The sequence below is a fragment of the Macaca mulatta genome, chromosome 11, assembly GCF_049350105.2.
Source record: "Macaca mulatta isolate MMU2019108-1 chromosome 11, T2T-MMU8v2.0, whole genome shotgun sequence".
Taxonomy (NCBI): domain Eukaryota; kingdom Metazoa; phylum Chordata; class Mammalia; order Primates; family Cercopithecidae; genus Macaca; species Macaca mulatta.
Window position 1 is genome coordinate 59,923,783 of NC_133416.1, and position 24,391 is coordinate 59,948,173.

Here is a 24,391-nt window from a genome sequence, read left to right on the forward strand (position 1 = left end):
AATTACATAAAAGCCATTTTCCCATGTCTGGTCAAGCCATTTTCCCACTACAGGGCCTCATCAGTAGTGCAATCTATCAATCAACAAATACTTATTGATCTGCTGCATACTTTCTAGAGGTGTGGGGACTATGTTTCAGTAAAAATAATTTCCTCTTTCAAATCTTAACTCCTATTGTCCATCTCTGAACAGAATTTTAAAACAGCTAACATTGACTGCTTGACATATACGAGTCACTGACAGGTTGTTTATATGTATCGTTTCGAATTGTCACAAAAACTTTGCAAGGCAGGAATTTTCATTCACATTTTACAGATAAGGGCATGAGGTTAATTAACTTGCCTCAAGTCAATTCACTTGCAAGCTTGGATTTTTTTTTTTTTTTTTTTTTTTTTTTTTAGATGGAGTCTCACTCTGTCACCCAGGCTGGAGTGCAGTGGCGCAATCTCGCAATCTCGGCTCACTGCAACCTCCACCTTCCGGGTTCAAGCAATTATCCTGCCTCAGCCTCCTGAGTAGCTGGGATTACAGGCACCCGCCACCACGCCCAGCTAATTTTTGTATTTTCAGTAGAGACGGGGTTTCATCATGTTGGTCAGGCTGGTCTCGAACCCCTGACCTTGTGATCCACCCACCTCGGTCTCCCAAAGTGCTAGAATTACAGGTGTGAGCCACCGTGCCCGGCCCGCAAGCTTGGATTTTAATAAGACTGTCCAACCTCAAAGCCTGTCATAAATTCATGGATGCTTTTCTTCTATTTAGACTTCAGCAAGTCAAATTACACCATCCCAAAGTGAAAAGTCCACTTTGACATGTAAAGAACCCACCCATATACTCTCTACCTGACTGCTGCATGATAGGTTGAACACCAGTCATGTGCAACCTACCATGCTGGCCAGGGTCACCAAGGTGCTGGTCAGGATAGTGTCTCAGGGACAGAACACATGGGTGCGCATGGAATTTATAGATGACATGAGCTGCTCCATCATCTGCAATGTAAAAGGTGATGTCCTCACCCTGTTGGAGAAACAGCAAGAGGCCAGGGGGTTGCACTTAGCTTGGCTGCTTGCTGGATCTTAGATGTTGCATTTGACCACTTGGCCCACAGGAATGATTTGCCACAATCTTCTTTTTTTCTTTTTTTTGAGACGGAGTCTCACTCTGTTGCTCAGGCTGGAGTGCAGTGGCACAATCAAGGCTCACTGCAACCTCCGCCTCCTGGGTTCAGGCGATTCTCCTGCCTCAGCCTCCTGAGCAGCTGGGATTACAGGTGCTTCCCACCACTCCCAGCTAATTTTTGTATGTTTAGTAGAGACAGGGTTTCACCATGTTGGTCAGGCTGGTCTCGAACTCCTCACCTCAGGTGCTCCACCTGCTTTGGCCTCCCAAAGTACTGGGATTACAGGCGTGAGCCATCATATTTTGTTTTTGCTCACCAAACAGGTAATCAAGATGCACCTTTAAATAATACATTTGTGTTGCATGTTTAAAAAAAAAAAAAACCCCACCCTTAGAATGTAATTGGTCAGATCTGCCTTGAAGCATCAACTTGTGCTGATGAAAATAGTTTTAAACTTTGTGAATTCCGTTTTAGTATCAAGGAGGAACACCCATCATTATCAAGGTATTCTCCTAATCAATCTCGATGGCTTCTCTGTCTGGAGATCAGAACTCCCAAGAGTTGAACGTGGGCCCACTCACCATCACAGGGCCTCAGCTGTAGAAACCTCATCTGCTAATGTAGGAACTTCAGGTTTGGTTTCTGGCTCAAAACTGTGGAAAGTCATTAGTCCACATACAAGGGAGGACATCCTAGAGTCCAAGAAGACACCAGCCGGCCCCATTCAGCAGCATAGCACAGTAGTTACATGTGTACCCTTTGGATTTGAGGCCAGATCTGCCACTTCCCATCAGTCATGTCACTCTGCTTCTCCAAGCCACAGTGTCCTAATTTAGAAAATGAGGATAATTGCTGCCTGCCTCCTATGGCAGTTGCAAAGGATGAAATGAGATGACATATGCAAAATGCCCAGTGTATGACTTGCACTAGTCACAAAAGTTAGTTGTTTAATCCAGTTGTTTTTGTTAAATATGTCAGGGCAGTAATTACCTTTAAGAGTCTACCCTATCCTTTTCAAAATCTCATTAACTTAGTGAAGCTCACAGTGCCTGGCCTGCTATGTGCCAGGCATTTTGCTGTTCACTGAGGAGCACAAAGATGAATAAGGCACAGCCATCCCTTTGAGTAACTTCTATTTTAATGTGGAGAACAGGCACTGAAACTTGTCATTTTAATATAATATGGCACATGATAAAAAGGGATAGACAAAGTCCCATGGGAGTCCAGATAGATGCTCAGTGCCATGGAGGGTCTAGGAAGGCTTTCAGGAGGCAGTGCCTGGGTAATCCTCAGTGATGAGTGAGCAGGGCAAGTGGGTGAAGGTGAGATGAGCATTCCTGGCAGAGAACAGAGCATCAAAGGCACAAAGGCATGAGGAAGCCAGGTTGATACGAGAACTGCAGGCACCTTGTGGGCCATTTGCACAGGTCTTGAAAGTCCCCACATAAGGCCACACTCTTTCCTTGGCTTGTTTCCTATGTCTTCATCCAGAATAAAAGGGCATTTCCATTTTAAAACAAACAAACTTCAGCCAGGCACGGTGGCTTATGCCTGTAATCCTTGCACTTTGGGAGGCCGAGGCAGGCAGATTGCCTGAGCTCACGAGTTCGAGATCAGCCTGGGCAACCTAGCAAAACCCCGTCTCTACTAAAATTAAAAAAAAAAAAAAAATTAGCCAGGAGTGGCAGCGTGCACCTGTAGTCTCACCTACTTAGGGGGCTGGGGCAGGAGAATCACTTGAACCCAGGAGGCAGAGGTTGCAGTGAGCTGAGATCATGCCACTGCACTCCAGCCTGGCAACAGAGCAAGACTCTGTCTCAAAAAAAAAAAAAAAAAACTTCTACAAATACATACTTCCCTCAAATCCAGAAGAGTCTCTATTCAGTTCAACTGTAACCCGTATCACTGTAACTAAAGATCTTCTCCCAAGGAGAGAAGTGAATGAGATGACCTCATTGGCACAGCTTTCTCTGCAGTGGCACTGTGGACATTTGAGGCTGACTATTTCTATGTTGAAGGGGGCTGGCTTGTGTGATGTGGGATGTTTAGTAGCAACCTGGCCTCTATTGTTTAGATGCCAGTAGCACTCCCCCACTTGTGACAACCAAAAATGTAACCAGACAGTGCTATATGTTCCCTGGGGAGCAAAATTGCCCCCACCGAGAGTCACAGCATTAGTTCTACCTAGAGTCACCTTCTCCTGCCACCGTCTTCTCTGGTGGTTGACAGAGCTGTCACCATTTGGTCTCGTCACCACGGATTCCAAAAGTATCAGATTCTCCCAGCACACCTCCATCAGTGGTTCCCTAGGAGAGCCAAGTCACCTTCAGCCTTCAGCCTGGGCTGGAAGTGTTGGTGGGGGTTATCTCTATCTTAGGCACAACAAAGAGGTACGTTAGACAGCGCATGTGATAGAAGGGCTTGTGAAGGATGTAGTGAAGATTCAGATAAAATGTGTGAAGAAGCATTTTCAGAATTTAAGTGAGTTTTTCTTGATCATCCCAAGATTATCTCACGGTGCCCACATTTTTTGTCTTTGTCTTTGTCTTTGCATAGAGGGAGAATGCACATGGACTGAAGTTCTGAGAAGGCAGAGAGAAGGTGCAGTCCAAATCCCAGAAAGTGAGATCTCTGATGCTTGGCTAACAAACACTCCACCCAGTTCTAGGCAAAACAGAGAAGAATCGTGTAGAGATTTACCTGCAAATTGCGTAAAACTTTACATGCAAACCTTGATCATCAGCAGTCAAGTCTAGATTATCCATAGGCAAGCGCTGAACTACTTTCAAATTCTTGTAGAAAACAATCCCCTGATTTCCTTAACTGAGCCTTTGTAGATGTGACACTGTTACCATTGATACTTGCTCTGACCTGTAGCCTATATTCTCACAAAGATATAGAAGGGAATCACCTGAAATCTAAAAACTCAACTTGGTCTTCCTAATGGGAAGTGAACCAGTGAGTCTGCAAGCTCTTAGAACAGGAAAACACTCTTTTGAGCGTATCTTCTGTGGAAGACAGTGTGGAAGTGGTTGGAGGGAATAGATAGATAGATAGATAGATAGATAGATAGATAGATAGATAGATAGATAGAATAGGGTGTAGGGTAGAAGTTGGTTCCTCTGTTTCATTGCAAGTGGATATACCTCTCCACACCCAGGAAAGAGAGATGTGGAAGAGAGAGCAAAGAAATTCTTGACAATTGACCAAAGACCGCAAATCCTAGTTTAGGATCCAGGCTCACAAGTAGGCATTATTCAACAATCACTGTGAGCTCATTATGGGCAAAAGTATGCCTTAGAGGACAGGAAAAGCATGGACAACACAGGACTCACTGACTACCTACTAGAAGAATGAAAAGTCTAGTCAAGTACAAGAAAGCAAACTCAAGCCCAGTGACTTAAGAGCACTGAAAAGTCAACATAGAATTCTGCAAAAAAAAACTATGCAAATGCTAAGGCAAAGGAAAAGAAGGAGCACTCAGAAGCAGGTAAAGTTCCCTGCAAGGGGGTTTCAGCCTGGATTAGAAACAGTCAGGGCCTGGCAGGGCGTGGTGGCTCATGCCTGTAATCCCAGCACTTTGCGAGGCGGAGGCGGGCAGATCACCTGAGGTCAGGAGTTAGAAACCACCCTGGCCAACATGCACTAAAAATGCAAAAATTAGCTGGGCGTGGTGGCTTGCACCTGTAATCCCAGCTACTCAGGAGGCTGAGGCATGAGAATCACTTGAATCCAGGAGGCAGAGGTTGCGGTGAACCGAGATAGTGCCACTGCACTCCAGCCTGAGTGACACAGGGAGACCCCATCTCAAAAAAGAAAGAAAGAAAGAAACAGTCAGTGCTGGGCTGAGAATATCCAGCCAAGCATAGAGTTAACTCCTTGGGTCCCAGGTCCTGACACCAAGGTCACCTGCCCTGACTATTCCTCTGGAACAATGACACCTCCAAGAAATAGCCTCTCCGCCCCACTCCTCCTGTGCCAGGCTGTCCTTTAAGAAGCTGCGTGGAGCTCCACCCCACCACTTCACCACTAGTGATTACTTAGGTAGCAGGGGTTCCTGTAAACCCCACAGGAGAAACAAGGCCAGTGAGCATAGGTCCAGGGAGGAACAGCAAAGGACAAAGGTCACTGTCTGAACGTGAGACTGGAAACCAGTGTGCATAGTACCCAGGAAGGCCAGGCCTGCTCTGGGCTTTCCTTGGAGCCAATTTAGAACCCCCCTGACTGCTCGGGTGGGGGCACTCTGAAGAACGTGGCCCAGGCTCCACCATCTGGTAGATTGCACTCCTGTCCCTGACTCTACATTCCAGTCCGCATTGGTTCTCAGCATGGGCCCTCTTCTCCACCCTCTCTCCAGAAAAACTCATTAGTTTCCATGGCTTTAAAATCCACCCTTAAGCTGATGATGTCCAGATGCGAGTGTCTAGCCCTGATGGGGCCCCCTTCTGAATCTACAGGCTCACATCTCACCTGGACGTCTCACGTGTCTATCTCATGAGCAGCTCTTGCTTGTCTAAAGCAGAGCTGAAGTTTCTCTCCACATCTATCCCGCCCTCCCACTCCTCCACTCAAGTCAGTAAATGGCACCAACCACCCAAGTGCTCATACTGGGAAACTGGGTATCCTGGTTGAATCTCCCCTTTCCCTTAACCTCCCCACCTCCATCCAGTCCATTAACCAGTCCTGGCATTTATCCAACTCAGCCCCTAGTTTCATTTCTTTATATACTTCCCACAATTTAAAATTATTTTGTTCATTTGGTTTGCTTACTTTTTTTTGTTGATTTCCTTACTAAAATGAGGGTGGGGTCAACATCTGATTTCTTGCTCACCAATTCATCTCCAGAATTTAGCCCAGTTCCAGACAGAAAACAAACACTTAATGAATACTTGTTGAATGAGTGAAGGAAGGAATTCAATGATAAAGACTTTGCCCAGGGTGAAGCAGCTGCCCCATGACTGGCACAGTCCCATAGGGCCAATCCCCTAAACTGGGTCGGGCACTGAGCCTCCCCACCTATGTCTCCTACTTCTTTCCACAGAAGGATACCAACCAGAAAAAGTACCTTCCTACCCAAACGTGAAGTAACAGCTCCTAAATCCCACCTCCTTCAAAAAGTGGAACCAGCTGGATTTCCACACTGAATCTCTTCAACTGCCAGTTGCAGGTTTTCTTTGTCTATCTGCCATTCCTCATCTCTAAAATGAATTCAACCTTGTCCAAGGATGGAAATACTGCTTCCCTGGCCTAGCCTGACTTCACATTTCTATTCCACAGCCTGTGTGTTCTCTCTGGGTGCCTGGGCAGTGTGGCATGCCTGGAAGGCATCGTCAAAGACAGTGGGGGGAAGTGGAAGGAGCTCTAGACTTGGGATGCAGGGCTTCATTCCCAGCTCAGGCATTCACATGCTATAAGACCCTAGAGGAGTCACCCTTTCTCTCTGAGCCTCAGTCTTTTCATTTGGAAGCAAAGGCCTTGGACTCCTTGCTTCTGAGTCCTTTCCAGCAGTGACCTTTTGGACAGCACTCCCATGGCCAACTAACACATTCTCAGAACTTCTTGGTGCAGGGCAGAGGCCAGGATGACAAGAACTCTCATGGCTGGTGCACATACTTTCAGGCCCCAAGTGCATGCACAGTGCTTAGGGGCAAGAATGGGGACCTCTGCAGGAAATGCTGGATTCAAGGAAGCTAACAGGTTTTCCTTGCTACTGAACTTCTTAGAAACTCTAATATGTGCTCCAAAAAGAAAAGATGTAATGGGCGTGGAATCTTTTATTGCAGAGTGTCTCAACGGAATGGTGTTCCTGGGTCAGACTTTGAATAGGCTGCTCTGGGGAAACCTCTCCATCCCTGGGCTTCCAGCAGCCCGCACTTTCCCGGAGCACTTTGATGGGGGAAAAGCTTTCACAATGTCAGCTGGAGTGAGAATCAACACCAAGGGAAGAAACCCTCTGTCCCCAAGGCCCTCTTAGTTCCCCCACATGAGAGAAGGCAGGGAGGAGATAGATGTCTGCATGGCCCAGCCTTCACCATCAAGGACGGTGAGGGTACACAGGGTACGCAGCATCCGGGAGCAGAACCTCTCCCTCCCCACAGTGCTCACAGAATAATGAACAACCAGATCCGCACAACGTATGAAAAAGACAAACTGCCTCTGTTTCAGAGGAAGAGTTCTCCAGCTGCTCTGTGGATCACAGAGCCCACATGGGAGAGGCAGAGGCAGGGAGGCCAGGGAGGTGACCAGGGAGCTCAGTGCCCTGAGGAGAAGGACATGGAGCGAATACTCAGAGGCCCGGAGTGAAACAGTGCACTTTATTGGCGAAAGACCGGAGGGGCGGAGGGGGCTGTGTGCTATATACATCAGAGCTGTAGTGAGCATCCCACCCAGGGAAGGGACCCCGGGGCAGCAGAAGGTGGCGGCCTAGGCCACACCTGTACAATCACAGGCACAAGCTGGAGCCAGAGAGGGGAGCCTGAAATTCTCGTGACTGGGCTTGGCCAGGGATCTGGAAGGAGGAGCAAGAGGCCACCAACCTTCCAGCGCAGAGCCACGTTCTTGGGAAGCTGGGGGTGTTGCCGATATGGGGGCGTGGGGAGCGGAGGGGAAGCGCTGGGGTGGCTGCGATACTGATGCGTACTCTTTATCTGGAGTAGCGCTGAGAGGACTGGGAGGACTGGGAGAACTTGATGCTGCCGCCCCGGTTGCTGGCCGAGCTGAAGCCCCCACCACTGACTCCATAGCGGGCGCCGGAGCTGGAGCCAAAGCCGCTGCCACCGCTGAAACCGCCGCTGCTGCCGCCACCAAATCCACCGCCGATTCCACCGCCGATTCCACCCCCGATTCCGCCGCCGATTCCACCGCCGCCTCCCCGGCCAAAGCCACTGCTTGAGCCTCCGCCCGCGCCAAGGCCACCTCCTAAGCCACCGCCCACGCCTCCGCCGTAACCGCCCGCATAGCCACCTGCGGAGGCGGAAGTCGTGCTGCTGCTGACCACGGCTGTGGGGGAGAGGACAGGACAGCGGTCAGCGCCGGCGCCCAGGCCGGCTGCTGTGTTATCATCAATGATCCACCAGGCCCGGGACTAACCAGAGCTGACCAAGGCAGCTTTGCACAGGATAGTCACAACGAGCCGTTCCATGGCCACTAGCTACTCACTCCCCTGCCATTAAGCCATTATGAATTAGCCAGTGGTTCCTCCCACAGTACAATCTTGATGACCTCCTGGGAGGGCATCTAGCCTCTGAATTTCTCCTCCCATCAAGGGGCCGCCTATGGATCTTCCACATTGGCCGTTGAAGCCTATCATAAGTGCCCTGAACCCAGAACAATTACAAAAGCCAATCGCTTCCCTCTCCTCTCCCAGAAAACCCCTCCAACTTCCATAAAAATATGTTTAAATTAGTTGCTACTACCCTGAATTAGTGCAGATACTTCAGAATTAACTCTCATTTTCTTGGCTACTTTCGGTACTTACAGATGCTGACAGCGCTGGGACACTCTCCAGACATCCTATTTGAGAAGACAGGAGAAAGTAGGCCCCGTCACAAAGCACACACCAACAAGTCCATGGACCAAGGGCATGAATAGCAACCAGAGCTGAACCGAGAAGCCTGGCACATCAGTAAACTTTCTCCACCCCTCTTTGGGCCGTAGCAAGGACAGCCCGTGGGCACCCGTTGCATAAGTGCTTTGGCTGCCTGGGAAGGAGTGGGCTGGTAGAGGCAAATGCTTCACTGCAAAGCCTCTCTTTGTATAGCAGGGCTCCATCCCCAGTTACTTGGTCACTTATCTGGCCCTTGACATATGACTTGAGACAGGGGGTGTGGGAAGACGGGACTAGAGGCTCACCTGTACTCCTCACCCTCCAGCAACTTGCGGTAGGTGGCAATCTCCACGTCCAGGGCCAGCTTGACATTCATCAGCTCCTGGTAGTCACGTAGCAGCCGCGCCAGGTCGTCCTTTGCCTGCTGTAGAGCAGCCTGCAGCTCTTGGAGCTTGGCATTGGCATCCTTGAGGGCCATCTCCCCACGCTGCTCAGCCTCCACAATGGCTGTCTGCAGGTTGGCATTCTGGGGCAAGGGAGGTAGGAGGGACGAGCTCAGTAAGAGGGCCCCAGGCCCTTCCTTACCTGCAATGGATTATCCCATCTTAAAGTCAGGGAACATTCCTCCTCCCCTAGTGCCTCCATCTTGTCTCCATTTGTGGAGATAGTGCCCTGTGGGTCAGCCAGCCTGAGATGACCTCCAGACATCTATTCCAAGGGAGGAGTCCTGAGATCCTAGTCCCCACCCCTCAGCAGTCATCCCAGGAGCCAGCATCCATGACCATCCCACCTGCTTCTTGATACTCTCGATCTCTGCCCGCAGCCTCTGGATCATTCTATTGAGCTCTATGATCTCGCTCTTGGTATTTCTTAAGTCATCCCCATGCCTGCCAGCTGTGGTCTGTAGCTCCCCCAACTAGAGAACAGAAGGGAAGATGGGGTATTCCTGCAGCTTTGATTGAATTGTTTCTATACCTACGACATCACCCACCAAACCTTGAGAAGCTCAGTAAGCATTTGCTAAAATGACTGCATTGTGTTTCGGCAGGGACACCCCCAAGGCAGCAGGAAAGAGAACATCTGGGTTGTTGTGGTAGAAGATTTTCCTGCCCTGTAGTTCCTGAGCAAGCTGGAGTCAGTCCCACATAGCAGGCAACCAGCTCCCCCAGGGGCAAGACTTTCTGCAACTGAACCACCATTAGAAGGATGTCTTCAGAGGGTAAAACCAAAAGTCATTCACCCAGTGACCACTGGGATCTCACCACCCAGCTGTCCAATAGGCCACAGCCTCTCTGAAACCTCCAGTGGATCCTCTAAGAGGTGCCTGGCACCCACCTTGGTCTGGTACAGGGCCTCAGCTTCGGCCTTGCTTCTCTGAGCGATATCCTCATACTGTGCGCGAACTTCAGCGATGATGCTGTCCAGGTCCAGGGAGCGATTATTGTCCATGGACAGCACCACAGATGTGTCACTGATGTGGCTCTGCATCTGAGACAGCTCCTGTCAACACAGAGGGAGCTTGTTCACTTTTGGGGTGTCTATAACAAGCACACAGGGCCCTGAGAGACTCCTGATCAACAGTCTCATTCACTGATTCTTTGCTCCACATGTGTATCGGCCACCCTCTGTCCCCAGCCCCCCAGCCACTCAGCGAACCCCATGTCTGCAGCCTATCCTGTGGAATCCCTTCCAAGGGTCCTCTTCTCCAGGCTCATCCCAGATGTCTTCTGGGGCCTAGATATACCAAAATACACCAGCCTCAAATCTGGAAACATCTCACTCTCCCTCTGTCCCTTCTTAGTAGGTAACATCCTCACAGCATCGTAGAGGGTCCTCAGGAAGTTGATCTCATCTATCAGGGCATCCACTTTGGCCTGAAGCTCCACCTTGTTCATATAGGCACCGTCCACATCCTGAGAAAAGAAGAGCATAAAGGCCTTATTCCCCCAAGGAACAAACAACAAACCACAACTGCAGCAAGAAACAGCAGAGGGGACTGGTGAAGTGATGGTCCTTGTCCAAAACCAGTCTCCACTTGAACAGGCAATTTGTATCTCATTAGGATGGTCTAAGTTCAATCCTACTTAAAAACTAGAGACTGATTAACTGACTCTTTTAGGGATCTTCCAGACTAAGGTGCACCTGACTTCTGTTTATTGCTCCAAAGGCCTGAACTTGGCAGCTCTGTGGCAGTGGAGTGAGGAGATTCCCCCAACCCAGCCAGAAACCTGCAGCTACAAGCCTCGGAAACCTCACACACAGCCCTTACCTTCTTCAGAGTCACAAATTCATTCTCAGCAGCTGTACGTTTATTGATTTCATCCTCATATCTGTGTGAGAAAAAAAGAAACAGCTGAGTTTGGTTTTGAGGTCATCGTAAACACCATTGTTCCCTGGAACTCTGAAAGTTCATCTCTTCCGTCCCTCCATCCCTATCCCACCCCTCTCAGATGAGCACATCCTCTTTACTATCTCCCTGTTAGTTAGGGAGACCAACCATGTCAATTTGCCCAGGCAAACTGTTTGGCTTTAGCACTAAAAGTTCTGCATCCCAGGAAACCCCTCAGTCCCGGGCAAACCTCTGGATAGTTGATCACCATACCACGAGTTGTCCCAGAATCTTTCGGATGCCAGAACCAGGATCTTCCCCAACCTGGCTCATGAGAAAATGCTTCCCCCACTCTAAACTCATCCGTTTTTTTTTGTTTGTTTGTTTTTGTTTTTGTTTTGTTTTGTTTTTAGACATAATCTCGCTCTGTCGCCCAGGCTGGAGTGCAGTGGCACAATCTTGGCTCACTGCAACTTCCATCTCCAGGGTTCAAGCAATTCTGTTGCCTCAGCCACCCGAGTATCTGGGAGTACAGGTGTGTGCCACCACACCCAGCTAATTTTTGTATTTTTAGTACAGATGAGATTTCACCATGTTGGCCAAGCTTCTCTCAAACCCCTAATCTCAAATGATTTGCCCACCTCGGCCTCCCAGAGTGCTGAGATTACAGGCATGAGCCACCATGCCCAGCCTAAACTCATCCCTCTTGCCAATTTTATTTGCAAAGCACTATGCTTGGAGAAGGAAGGTGAGGGGAAACTGAATGAACCAAGTTGTCCTTCGTGAAGGTAAGGAGAGGGAAACGGGCCAGGTGACACCACTGCCTAGAAGTCAGGAGGCATGTAGAAGGGGCCAAGACTCTGAGACAGGGTGGGCCATGGCATCTTCCCACTCCTCCCGTCACTCACTTTTTCTTGAAGTCCTCCACCAGGTCCTGCATGTTCCTCATCTCAGAGTCCAGGCGCCCTCTCTCCCCGAGGATGTTGTCCAGGTAGCTCCGCAGGTAGTTGATGTGATTCTCAAAAAGAGGCTCAAGATTGTTGGTGCCTGAGATGGAACTTGTGCTCTGCTGCTGGAGCAGGTTCCACTTGGTCTCCAGGACCTTGTTCTGTTGCTCCAGGAACCGCACCTGCAATGGTTGCAGGAAGCAACATCAGGTAACACTTGTAGCAGAAGAGCAGAGGGGCCTTCACTCAGGTAGGACCAGGTGTCTATCTCCTGGGCCCCCAGCACAAAGGCCTAGAAAGTATGCAAAGATAGGTTCCTACTGTAGTCAGAGAGATTATGGTCAGATGGGTGATCAGTCAGGACACTACACTTGCATTGTGGTTCGGAAAGTCACAAAGGAAGGGGAAACCAGAAGTGACTCCTACCGGAAAGCAATAGAATTGTAAGGTTGACCCCTTGGTGTTCCTAAGGACTTCATGACCCTATCTCAACTTTCAAAACTACAGTACACTCTGCAAAAATGCACATAAACCTCAGCAGCACCATTTCCACCCATGACTCTACTGACATGTTAGCTCTTCAAAAACAGTGAAGTGATGCTGGGAAGCAACGCTGGCTGGCATGCCGTAGTTAGCGTGACAACACCTCTCTTGACCCTGGAGGGACAGCAGCCCCATGAGAGCTGTCCTGGTCTGGAGAAGCTCACTGAGCACTCTTGTCTTCCTGACTAGGCTGAGTAGGAGTGCACAGTCACCCATTTCTCTGCACTCCCTTGGGACTAAGGTTCTTATGCTCCTAATCCCTCATCCAGGTGATCAGCCTCCTCTGCCTGGCACAGCAACATGTAGGGGAAAGGGCTTCCTGGAAAGCTCAGAGGACAGCTTATATTTGAAAAGCCTCTCATTCTCAGTGGACCCTTCCCTGATGGTGGCCGTGGCCCTTGCCTTGGGTTGCCTGCCCTGCCAGCCTGGGCCTTAGTAAGGCAATGACTGGAAGTTTCAGCAGAGGTTCCGACAAACAGGATATGTGGTGCTCAGGTCCAAATAGGGGACTGTTTTCTTTCTGCACCTCCCCTCACTTGACCATGTGGACAAACTCCTCAACCCTGAATATCTTCCCAGACCCTAGAGTTCCACCTAACTCCTCACCCTCCAGTCTGGCCCATCCAAGACACATTTAAACACTGTGTCCCAAAGATCAAATTCAAAGTCTCCAGCCCAGGAAGGGATGGCCAGTCAGAGCTTCATCACCTTGTCAATGAAGGAGGCAAACTTGTTGTTGAGGGTCTTGATCTGCTCCCGCTCCTGGGCCTTTACTTGTCCAATCTGGGGGTCAATCTCCACATTGAGGGGCTGCAGGAGACTCTGGTTGATAGTCACTTCCTGAATTCCCCCAGGAAAGCCCCCAGGGCCAAAGCCACCAGGACTGCCAAAGCCACCAGGACCACCAAAGCCACTAGCCCCTCCAAAGCCACCAGCCCCTCCAAAGCCACCAGCTCCACCAAAGCCACCTCCCATTCCTCTGACACCACCAAAGCCACCACCAAAGCCACCTCCATAGCCGCCCCCAAAGCCACCTCCATAGCCACCTGCAAAGCCACAGCTGCTACGGCCTCCCCCAAAGCCTCCAGCCCGGGGGCCACCAGCTGCCACGCTGATGGAGATGCTCTTGTTGCCACCCAGGTTGTAGAGGCTGCGACTGCCAAAGCCACCTGCTCCGCTCCGGAAGCCATAGGCTCCTCCACCAGCTACCCCAGAGCGGGTCACACAGCTCATCCTGCTGCTGCTGGAGACCACAGCAGAGCCGCCGGAGAAACCCTGGCTCCCGCCACCAGATGTCTTGCTGGCTTGTCTGCTCATGGTGAAGAGTTTGGTGAAGAGAAGAGTGTAAGTTAAGCAGGGAACACTTGACAGTCAGAGGAAGAGGGACAGGAACTGAAGACCTGTGCAAAATAAATCCTTTTATATACATTTGAGGAGGTCGTTGGGCTCAAACGAAGGAGAGATAATTAATCCCAAATATTCATGGGTTGGGTTTGCCTCCAAGGCAATAAGTTTATTCCAGGCTACCAAACACACCTTGAAAATAATCTGAAATGGTAAAAGTGCTAAGGTGGCAGGCTTACCTGGCGAGGGGGTGGTGCCTGGCATTGCCCCATGTTTGGGCATGGCCTCCTCCTAGCTTTGTCTGACGGGAGCCAGGAGGCACACTCACCTGCATCAGGTGCTCAGCAGCCGTCCCTCTGCCTGTTAGCTGCCCCTGGGCCCCGCAGAGCTGTGCCCAGCTCTGGAAAGGATAGAGTGGAGACGTGAGGAGGTTCTGCTTCTCTGAGCAGAAGAGACAGTGGAGCCCACTCACAGCTCTGGGAAAGTGTCTTAATGGAAGGATTGATGCAGATCTCTCCACGATTATTGAGTGCACAGTATGTGCCCGGCTCTGTACTGGGTTTTGGGATGAAGCGCTGACCTCTCCTCCTCCCTTCCTGGAAACAAAGCCCAGAACTATCACAAATATGCCTCCTGGGTTCTCCCTATACCCCAAGCTTTAGTTCAGGAGGTGGTGGTGTTTTGGTTTATGACTATCTTCAGAGAAAAAGTCAAGTTAACACCTGTCCATGTTGACCAGACACTGGCAAAATCCAACATGCCTAATATTTTTTTCTCTTTAAAACTTCCCAAAGAAATTGTACACTATTATACATCTCGGGGTTTCTCTATGGCTTCCTTTCTTGCTCCCCACATTTTGGCATTTCTCTGGTTTTAGCTTAAGGCCTAGGGAACGAGAAACTCAAACATCAAGTCAACAACAAATTCAGCAAATATTTACAGACTGCCAAATGTGTGCCAGGCCCTGTGCAAAACCCTAGAGACCCAGTCATGGACAAGACACACAGGGCCCCTGTGGGACCATTTTCTGGTTGAGAGATGTGCTCCTGAGAGTCGCCCACGCCCCTCTAAACCCCAGAAAGCCAGATCTGGCAGAGCTGGCAGCACTATGGAACATGTCTGACTCCAAAAGCCTGAAACTCTGCCTGTCTGGGATTGTCCAGAGGCTTATGACTGGGCTTAGTTTGTCCAAGAGAAAAGCCATCCTGCTCACTCTGGAGCTGGCCAAGTTAGCTGCTTATCTCTCCAGGACAGGCCTTTTTTTGTTCTGTCTGCTGCACATTGGGCCCTTCTAAGGGTGTGGTCTGTATGGCCCTGGCAGGAGCTTCCTTAGAATTGGGGAAAAGGACAGACTTCAACACCCACTGGTTAGGGCTGGGAGTGGCCCAAGTGCAAAGGAAATGAAATTTTCTTCAGTGGCCTGGTTCTTCCATTTTATCTGTATCTCTCCCATGTGTTACCTGCCAGGCTGTGCAACATCCTAGCTCCTCCCCAGGATAAAACCATAAGCTCTCCAGGAGTTTCCAGTCTTGTTAATACACTGGGTCTCTTGGACCAAAGCACAGTGCTTTGCCAATAGTAAGTGCCATAAAGTTTGGTTTGTTGAAAAAATGAATGAGTCCATCAATTTATTATTAATGAATTAATGGTTAAGCCCTTTTACTGGATTACAACCAGGTAAAACTGGTTGAAAGCTAGTTCAACTCCCATTGCATGAGGTAGCACAAGCTAATTGAGATTATTTCAATGTGAGGAATCCAGACTTCTCAAATTTGGTGTTCAGATTTAGAAAAATGTACATGCAAAATGAATGTCACCTCCTCAGGGGGAAAAAAAAAGGAGAATCACAGAATCAAGAACCAATCAATCAAGAATCAACCAATTACGGAATCAAGTTGAAGTTGACTGGACGTTCCAGGTCACACAATCTGTCCCGTTCATTGCTGGGATCCCCTCTCCAGCACCTCTGACTTATATCCTTGATTTTCTGTAAGTTCTGCCCATAGACTGTGAAGTTAGCCCTGGCCCAGAGGGTGGCCACACAGGCTCCTCTCCTCTTTGCTCCCTCAGAGGCAATGAACCAATCCCAGGGCTAGACCAGATCCTCCCCATAAGTAAGTACGACCAAGGCTGTTTAAATTCTATGCATTTCAGCATCACTAACCATAAAAGATAATCAATCATCTCTGACCCTCTAGATCTCACAGGAACATAGCTAGATGCATGAAATATCTGCCAGTGTTTCAAGAAACATATCACAAGGCCAAGTGTGGTGGCTCACGCCTGTAACCCCAGCACTTGGCAAGGCTGAGGTGGGCAGATTGCTTGAGCCCGGGAGTTTCAGACCAGCCTTGGAAACATGGCAAAACACCATCTCTACAAAAAAATACAAAGATTAGCCGGGTGTGGTGTCATGTGCATGGAGACCCAGGTGCTCGAGAGGCTGAGGCTGGAGGATCACTTGAGCCTGGGAGGTCAAGGCTGCAGTGAGCTATGATTGCACCATGGCACTCCAGCCTGGACAACAGAACAAGACCATTCTCAACAAAAAAAAAAAAAAAAAAAGGAAACATATTACAAAAATTAGGCCATATTTTTTCTTATAATATCTAAGAGAGCAGGATGGAGGACTTGCCTTTATGCCAGACAGAAATGAGGCTGCTGCTTGGTCAGGTGTGGGGCCTCGGTTCCAGGGCAATGAGTCTCTAGGAATTCTTAAACCCATAGTGATTCAGGGTACTTAGTGCCCCCAGTGAGGGAGATCTCAGCCATTGCCAGAGCCCACTGATTCTGAATCATGCTTGTCATTCCTTTAGAAGGAATTATCTTGGAGAAGAATCTTGGAGAATCACAATCACAATCACTGCTGTCATCAGCTAGTCCTGGGTCTGGGACCTCCCCAACAGATGGTGGAAGGAAAGGGAAGAAGGGCATAATCTATACTTACTCTTGGGGTCGGGATAGCAGAGAAGACATGGCTTGGCCTTTGAGAGGACAGGGAGCAAAACAAAGATTGGGGAGTACATTCCCAGGACTAGAATGTCAATTCTGATCAGAGTTGTAAGTGAAGGAAGTGGTGGAAGGGGAGGAGATAATCAGTGAGTTGAAATTCTTATTGGTTGGGCCCAGCCCTCTAAACTTGGAGGGCTTAATAAACACTTTGAGAAAATAGAGTTGGTTTACAGTCACCTCCAACACCTGAATTATCTGAAGTTTATTAACTAAGCTCCTTAAGTGCTTTCTCCCTGGAGAGAAGAGTGAGTCACTGGATTGCAATGTGTGAAATCAGAGACTCATAGGGTGCTATGGCCAGGAGACTCTCTAGTCCACTCCTCTACCTCGAGGCAGAATCCACCTGGCCACTCCTACTCTTCAAGATCCCCATGGAAGGCAATTCATCAAATCTCCTAACTTGCCCAGGCCAGCAAGACCCCACCCTGACCCAAGGAAGGCCTTCATGGATCTAGCTTTCAGGCCTTCCACTCCATTCTATGGGAACCCAACTCCTCTTATAGGATCAGTGAAATTCTGGTCAGCGGGAGCCCCAGTCACCTGTCCGTCATGGCATGACACCCATACCTCTCTGGGTGTGAAGGCCCCTTTTAACACACACAAAATTACATTGACCTTCACACATGTCAGAACTCATACTTCCAGTATCCTTTAAGAACATACATTTTTTACTATGAATTTAGCAAACACTTTTAAATAAAATTGCAGTTCATAATCATATACATTTGAAAGTGGTAATACATATACATAAAAAGACACACTATTCACTCAATCAAGAGACACTTGCATCCATGTGCATTCTCAGAACCCTTGCAGTCCTGACACAACAGCAACCCTAACTGGGGCCTCTCAGCCTCAGGTCTCAAGCTCCTGCCCCCTCCACCGCTGGACACCTGCCCCCAGCTGAGATTCCCTGCTGAGCGCTGTTACCACCTGTCTTCCCTGCCTTTGTGTCCATCAACCTGTGGCCTTTGCAGGCCTTCAGCAGATGGGAACTGAGTTCAGATGAATTTGCTCTTGCCTGGCCTTCCAGAGTAAAACACACAAACTCCCCTGGCTTCTGTATCACAACCCTTCCAATATTAGAAAATACTGTGGAGTTCACAGACACCAACCTCCCAGTTTGATAGACCCAGTTGTTTCTCCCAGTCCTCAGTACACATGGTTTCCAGGACTATTCTCTGCACCCACTTTAATATGTAATGGATCTCTTAAAACTACAGTGCTAAGATAGGGTACTCAAAGGTGGCTTCATGTGCACCAGAACTAATAGGAAGCCCCTTCCTATCTGTGATGGGGGCACCGTACTTCTTTCAATGCAAGCTAAGATTCTATTCCCTTCCTTAGCTCTTGACTTCCATCAGTCCTGCCTGAGGAGGAGAATGGTAAGGCATGGGTTTGTTGGTGGTGGTGCAGAAGGGGGTTGGTTTGCTTTTGTTTTTGTTTTTGTTTTGAGAGAGAGAGAGGGAGCGTCTCACTCTGTTGCCCAGGCTGGAGTGCGGTGGTGCCATCTCAGCTCGCTGCAACTTCAACCTCCCAGACTCAAGCCATCCTCCCACCGCAGCCTCCCAAGTAGCTGGGACACAGGCATGCACCACCATGCCCAGCTATTTTTTTTTTTTTTTTTTTTTTGCAGAGACAGGGTCTCTCGATCTAACCCAGGTTGGTCTTGAACTCCTAGGCTCAAGCAATCCGCCCACTTCAGCCTCCCAAAGTGCTGGGATTATAGACATGGGCCACTATGCCGGCCAGCTTCCTAGTTTTAAATAACTCACTTCCTTGTCCTGCTGTAAGAATAAACTGAAGGGACAGCATTCACAAAGCACTTACAGAGAAAATAAACATAACAGTAAAAATGAAAAAAAAAAAAAAAAAAAAAAGGTTTGCCCTGAATAAGCCTCTATTTACATAAGATTCCTCTGCATGGATAAGAGCTGTCCATTTATATTTGTGCTGAATCATGTCTGGCTGGCGTGCCTGCTCAAACCAGATGCTTGTGCACGACAGAAATCACAACCTTGTCCTCGCTGGAGAATTCCCAAGAGATCTTAGGAAGTTATTAAACAGTTGTCGTAAAACAAAAGATAGGCAGGGTGCAGTGGCTGAGGCCTGTAATCCCAGCACTTTGGGAGGTCAAGGGGGCGGATCACGAGGTCAGGAGATCGAGACCATTCTGGTTAACACGATGAAACCCCGTCTCTATTAAAAATACAAAAAATTAGCCAGTCGTGGTGGTGGGAGCCTGTAGTCCCAGCTACTCCAGAGGCTAAGGCAGGAGAATGACTGAACCAGGGAGGCAGAGATGGCAGTGAGCCAAGATTGCGCCACTACACTCCAGCATGGGCAACAGTGAGAGACTCCGTCTCAAAAAAAAAAAAAAAAAAAAAAAAAGTTAAAAGAGGAGGTGAGGCCGGGTGCGGTGGCTCAAGCCTGTAATCTCAGCACTTTGGGAGGCCCAGTTGGGCGGATCACGAGGTCAGGAGATCAAGACCATCCTGGCTAACACGGTGAAACCCCGTCTCTACTAAAAAAATACAAAAAACTAGCCGGGCGAGGTGGCGGGCGCCTGTGGTCCCAGCTGCTCGGGAGGCTGAGGCAGGAGAATGGTGTAAACCCAGGAGGCGGAGCTTGCAGTGAGCTGAGATCCGGCCACTGCACTCCAGCCTGGGCGACAGAGCGAGACTCCGTCTCAAAAAAAAAAAAAAAAAAAAAAAAAAAGGAGGTGAAAACAACCATTAGGTGGTCATTTAACCTGGGAAAGAGGCATTTAAGAGGAAAAATACATTTATTTCTCAATGCAATGATTTGAAAAGCATGGATCTCTCTCCACTGAGGAATTTGAGGGGATCCAGTTGGACATAAAGCAAAGGGTACAATCATAGTGGAAATAAGGGGACCAGGGGACACTGCAAGTAACACAAGGGGATTTTTAAAATAGCAATTTATAGCCCCTAGCATATGAAAAGTGCTCAATAAATATCAAAGGAATGGATGCCAGCATGCGGGGTGAGATACCATTCTGCCAAGAGACAAAGGAATGACAGCAAACGTCTTTGTTCCTGGAAACATACCCTCATAGGAAACAAGAGTGGGAAAGGAGGCAGAGCCATGGCAAGGCTTAGCTTTACAGCTGCATGGCAGGGGAGGGAGGGGCAGAGTGGTGGTTCCTAGACTGCAATTCAAAGCACATCATGGGCCTCCAGGCCACACCCTGAGAGCAGGTGGCCCAGAGCTACCTCCTCATCTGTTTCTGAGCTTAATCTCTCAGACACGCCTTGTTCTGAGCTTGTCTAGTCTTGGAACATAAAGCCCAAACCCCAAACAAATTAGGCAATGGGCCAACCCATGTCCTCCACATCCTGGCCTCAATCTTTCTCTCTAGCGTCCTCTCCCACCACTCCCTGCCCTGCCTGGAGTGATGCTAAGCGGCTTTTGGTTTGGTACTGCACTGAGCCACACTTCCCTGTCTTTACTCTGAAATTCTTGCTGCCTAGAGCACCCTCCTCCCCTGCACCCCTCTCACAAGCTCCAGGTCCACACCCCTTTTACGTAGCTGGCTTCACAGGTGTTACCTCCTCCAGGGAGTCTTCCTTGAATCCCTGGCAAAAGCAAATGCTTCTCCCTTATGCTTCCAGAGCCTCAGTGTTTGCATACACCATTGCTTTCAACATTTTCCTGAAAGTGTGGAGAATGTGTATTTAATGTGTCTACACTCCCCACACTCATGCACCATTTTCACATTACACTATGCCATTCTCAAGGGTGAGGACCATACTGCAATAAGCTTTATATCCTCATGGCCCTACACAGAGTCTGACACAATGTAGGCGCTCAACAATGCTTGTCGAGCTGAAGCAACTGCCCCTGCCATGCTCTTGGGTGGTGGATTCACAAGAGAAGGGGCTCCCAGCCTGATGGGAGAAATGCTGCAGCTTCACAGGACGCTGCACAGAAAATGGAGTGTGACCAAAATCCAGTATGAGGAGGCCTAAGGGAGACAGAACAGCAGGATATTCCAAAGGGGTGGAGCCACTCCTAGAAGACTTCTAGAAGAAAGGACTGCTCTTAGGTATCAGAATCCTGCCCTCTGTAAGGAGAACACCTGCCCCCGTCTCTAGCATCTAGGCCAGCTTCTTCATCAAGACCCCACTTCAATACCGCCTCCTGCATGAAGCCTCCTGTGAGTGCCAACCCTTCGCTCTAGACTACAAGTAATTTTACTCTCCTCTGGACTGTCATGTCCTTCATTTGTAACTTCCAAAGTCATTTATCTGTCTATCCAGTTACCAAGTTCTTTATGTGCATGTTTTTATCTAGACATTATCATCTGTACTGAAAGTTCCTTGAAAAGAGAGTATAATTATTCTTTCCATAATGGGTCCCCATTGCCCTGCACAAACTAGGCACTCAGTAAACATTATTCAATTGACATTTGTTAAACAGCTACTATATGGCAAGCACAGTGGCCCTGGAATGTCAAGATTAATAAAGTCATGGTTCCTGTCCATAAATAATTTATAGACTAGTGGTTTGTTGAGTAAATGAGTGAATGGGTGGGTGGATGGATGGATGGATGAATAGATGGATCATGGATGGATGGATGGATGGATGGATGGACGGATGGATGAGTAGATGGGTGAATGGGTGGATGGCAAATGACAATCAAAACACTTTCTCCAGAAAGTGTCTTCCCAGCTTATCTGGCTTCTCGTCCACTTTCTCGAATTTTTGAGGATCAAATCCACAACAATCAAGTAAAAAAAATGCAGATGCAGAACAGTCCTACCTTGACCCAAAGCCAGGCCAGAAAACCATGGGCAGCAATGAGCCTGAGTCTGGGGCTCCCACCGCCAAGACCGTTCGTGGCCACAACTCTACGCTCCCGGCCCTCTCAGTGGAATAACGAGATGACTGTTCAGACTCTACCATCAACACGGAAAAAAATTGGAATGGTGCTAAAATGGCGTTTTTCTCTTCAGCCTGCTCCCTCCCTTTGTCCCTCGTTGGCCCACTATTACCGTGTCCTGAGGGCCCACAAAGGGGGCCCACCTCCCTCAATTATTTCCCCACATAGCTGTCTCACTAAATCCTGAACATCCACCCAAGACATGGGAGCAGTCATGCCTTATTCTGAGGTCCTCTGGTCTTAGAACCCAAAGCCTGGGCCCCATCAGTAAGTTAAACCAAAACCCCATGGTAGGACATTAAATAAGCCCCTCTTTGCTGTACCCTTCTGGTTTTACTAGCAACGAGGTAGGGAGACTTCAGAAGCATTAGTGAGAACTTTCTGGAACTGAGAGGGCTGAACCCAGAGCAGAGGGTCTTGGTGAGGTGGGAGGGATCTAGGCAAACATAGCAGTTGCTTAGGAGCCGACAGGTGCCTGAGCCAAAGTGATGGTGGGACTGCAGTCAGGGCTGGGAGCCGAGAGCTTGGGGAATGGAGTCAGGGCAGATGAGCCAAATAAACCAAGTTAGAGATTTGCCAACCTGCAGTTGGGCCCTTCAGATGTGAAAAGTGATTTCTGTATACTTAGAGGTGAAGCATTTAAAAGAAAAGGGAGAGCATGGGGCCTCCAACAGGGCAGATAATGCAAACCATGTCTCCCTGTTTCCTGAGCACTAGGAGCTGGCCAGAATCCAATTCGAAAGATCAGAGAGAAGGGTGGTGCCTATTATCTCAGCAGTATATTTACCCTAAATATCCCCTCTGACTAGCCAACCAGCTTCAAACATATGAATCAAGGCCAGGATGCACTCTCCTGGACTGTTCTAGAAACAGAGATCAATGTGAAGATTTTTCATCTTTTATGTAAAATAGAAGACTTTTTTTTGAGACAGAGTCTTGCTCTATCGCCAGGCGGGAGTGCAGTGGCGTGATCTCAGCTCACTGAAACCTCTGCCTCCTGAGTTCAAGCGATTCTCCTGCCTCAGCCTCCCTAGTAGCTGGGATTACAGGCTCCTGCCACCACACCAGGCTAATTTTTGTATTTTTTGTAGAGACGGGGTTTCACCATGTTGGCCAGGATGGTCTCGATCTGTTGACCTTGTGATCCGCCCACCTTAGCCTCCCAAAGTGCTGGGATTACAGGTGTGAGCCACTGCACCCAACCTAAGAGACTTTTTATATAAATAAGAAACACTGACACGCTTACATAGCCATGTGCTTATGAATACAAACACGTTTATTCTAAGATGCACATACACACATATAATCTATGGCCTGACCTTGCAGTGTAAATCACTGAGTTCAACCAAAGAGACACTGAGAGGCACGGAGGGCCGCTCAGGCTGGCTGCTCCCACACTCAGGGGGCATGGGAAATGCTTTAACCTGCCCCTTGCCTCTCCGTGAGGCCCATCACAACCTGCAGCCTCCTGGTGGGCGAACCTGAGAAGCTCCACCCCTACTTCCAACACTTAACTCCTCCTCCCCACTCCCAGAAACTAAAAAAAAAAAAAAAAAAAAAAAAAGAGCCCATCAGCATTTTGCCAGGGGAGGAGTGCAGCCCTTAGAAGAAGTCAAAGCCGCCAAATGCGGCTGGCTGTAGAGACTTCCTGGTCTGACACATGGGGCTCAATGAGCCCTAAGACAATGGGGACTTTAGGGCCAGGCTGGTGAAGGACAGAGCCCAGGTTCCTCCTGGCAAAGTCCCCTGCCCAGAGAGCACAAGCCCCTGAGATTAATGCTTTGCTGCTCTGTCCCCGCTTTCCCAAAGGCAGAACAACCCTGAGCCTACCTTGGATCTGCATGAGGGTCCCATGGGCAGGGACTGGTCTTGGGAAAACCATGTGCCTTTCTGCCTGCACACCATGAGGCCCCATGGACACAGGGCTGGAGGAACTGGAGCCTGAATGAACTCTGTGGCAGTCAAGGGTGGGAGGTGCAGTTGGGTGGCCAAGGCAGAGAGTGCATTCTGCATCTGCGGCAAACTGATTCGGGTCAGACTGCAGAGCAGGAGCTGGGAAATCTTTGGAAAAGGGGAGACTTTGCTTTTTTTCTATACTCAAACCAATTCCAAGTACTTTGGACCAATTCCAGTATAGAAAAAGGGTGTCCTCAAAGGCTCTACCCAGACCCCCACCTCTGACTATCCTCTCCTCACTTCTGTAATTAGACAGCTCCCTCCACTGCTGCTCCAGAAGCCCTGCTCCACCTCCAACATTCTTTGCCACTCAGGGAGAGCACCACAGACATAACCCCAGGCACCCCTGAGGAGCTGGGGAAGTGAGCAGCTCATGAAAACTCTAGGAGAATGACGCACATGCATGCCTCCTTCCAACAACCGTGACCTTGTTGATTCTTGGAACAGGTTCCTGAAAGCCTTGTTGGGCCAGTGAGATTTAGCCCCATGCATGGAATTTCATGAAAATAGGGAGGCCTTGCTAGACACAGAGTATAAGCACTCTCATAAGCTCCATAACTTCTTGCTCTATATTCAACAGAGACCCCTGGCCTGCTTCTCTCACACCTGTCAAATGCCCCCCACCTGCAGACTTAAACCCCTTCCCTCCAGGTTTATTCCAGGATCAGCATTGAAACAGTGCTGCCCC

The 24,391-nt window shown here is 49.0% G+C and overlaps 1 protein-coding gene across 1 annotated transcript; it reads right to left on the reverse strand.

Annotated features, from left to right (window-relative positions):
* Window positions 1-7,412: 7,412 nt before the first annotated feature.
* On the reverse strand, window positions 7,413-16,881 carry KRT3 (keratin 3). Its single transcript, XM_002798598.4, has 10 exons — window positions 16,777-16,881; window positions 13,194-14,425; window positions 11,904-12,124; window positions 10,936-10,996; window positions 10,484-10,579; window positions 10,002-10,166; window positions 9,457-9,582; window positions 8,972-9,192; window positions 8,598-8,632; window positions 7,413-8,119 (listed from the first exon to the last, which is right to left on the reverse strand). The coding sequence occupies exons 2-10, from the start codon at window positions 13,800-13,802 to the stop codon at window positions 7,764-7,766; spliced, it is 1,890 nt and encodes a 629-aa protein (XP_002798644.3). The 5' UTR covers window positions 13,803-14,425; window positions 16,777-16,881; the 3' UTR covers window positions 7,413-7,763.
* Between the last annotated feature and the right edge of the window lie 7,510 nt (window positions 16,882-24,391).

What these genes read in the sequence shown, in the direction of transcription:
- KRT3 (XM_002798598.4), bottom strand. Translation starts at nt 13,802, where the DNA reads ATGAGCAGACAAGCCAGCAAGACATCTGGTGGCGGGAGCCAGGGTTTC. An exon ending in AATTTGTGACTCTGAAGAAG is followed by an intron (nt 10,580 to 10,935) that starts GTAAGGGCTGTG and finishes TTCTTTTCTCAG; the next exon opens with GATGTGGACGGTGCCTATAT. An exon ending in AGGCCCTGTACCAGACCAAG is followed by an intron (nt 9,583 to 10,001) that starts GTGGGTGCCAGG and finishes TCTGTTCTCTAG; the next exon opens with TTGGGGGAGCTACAGACCAC.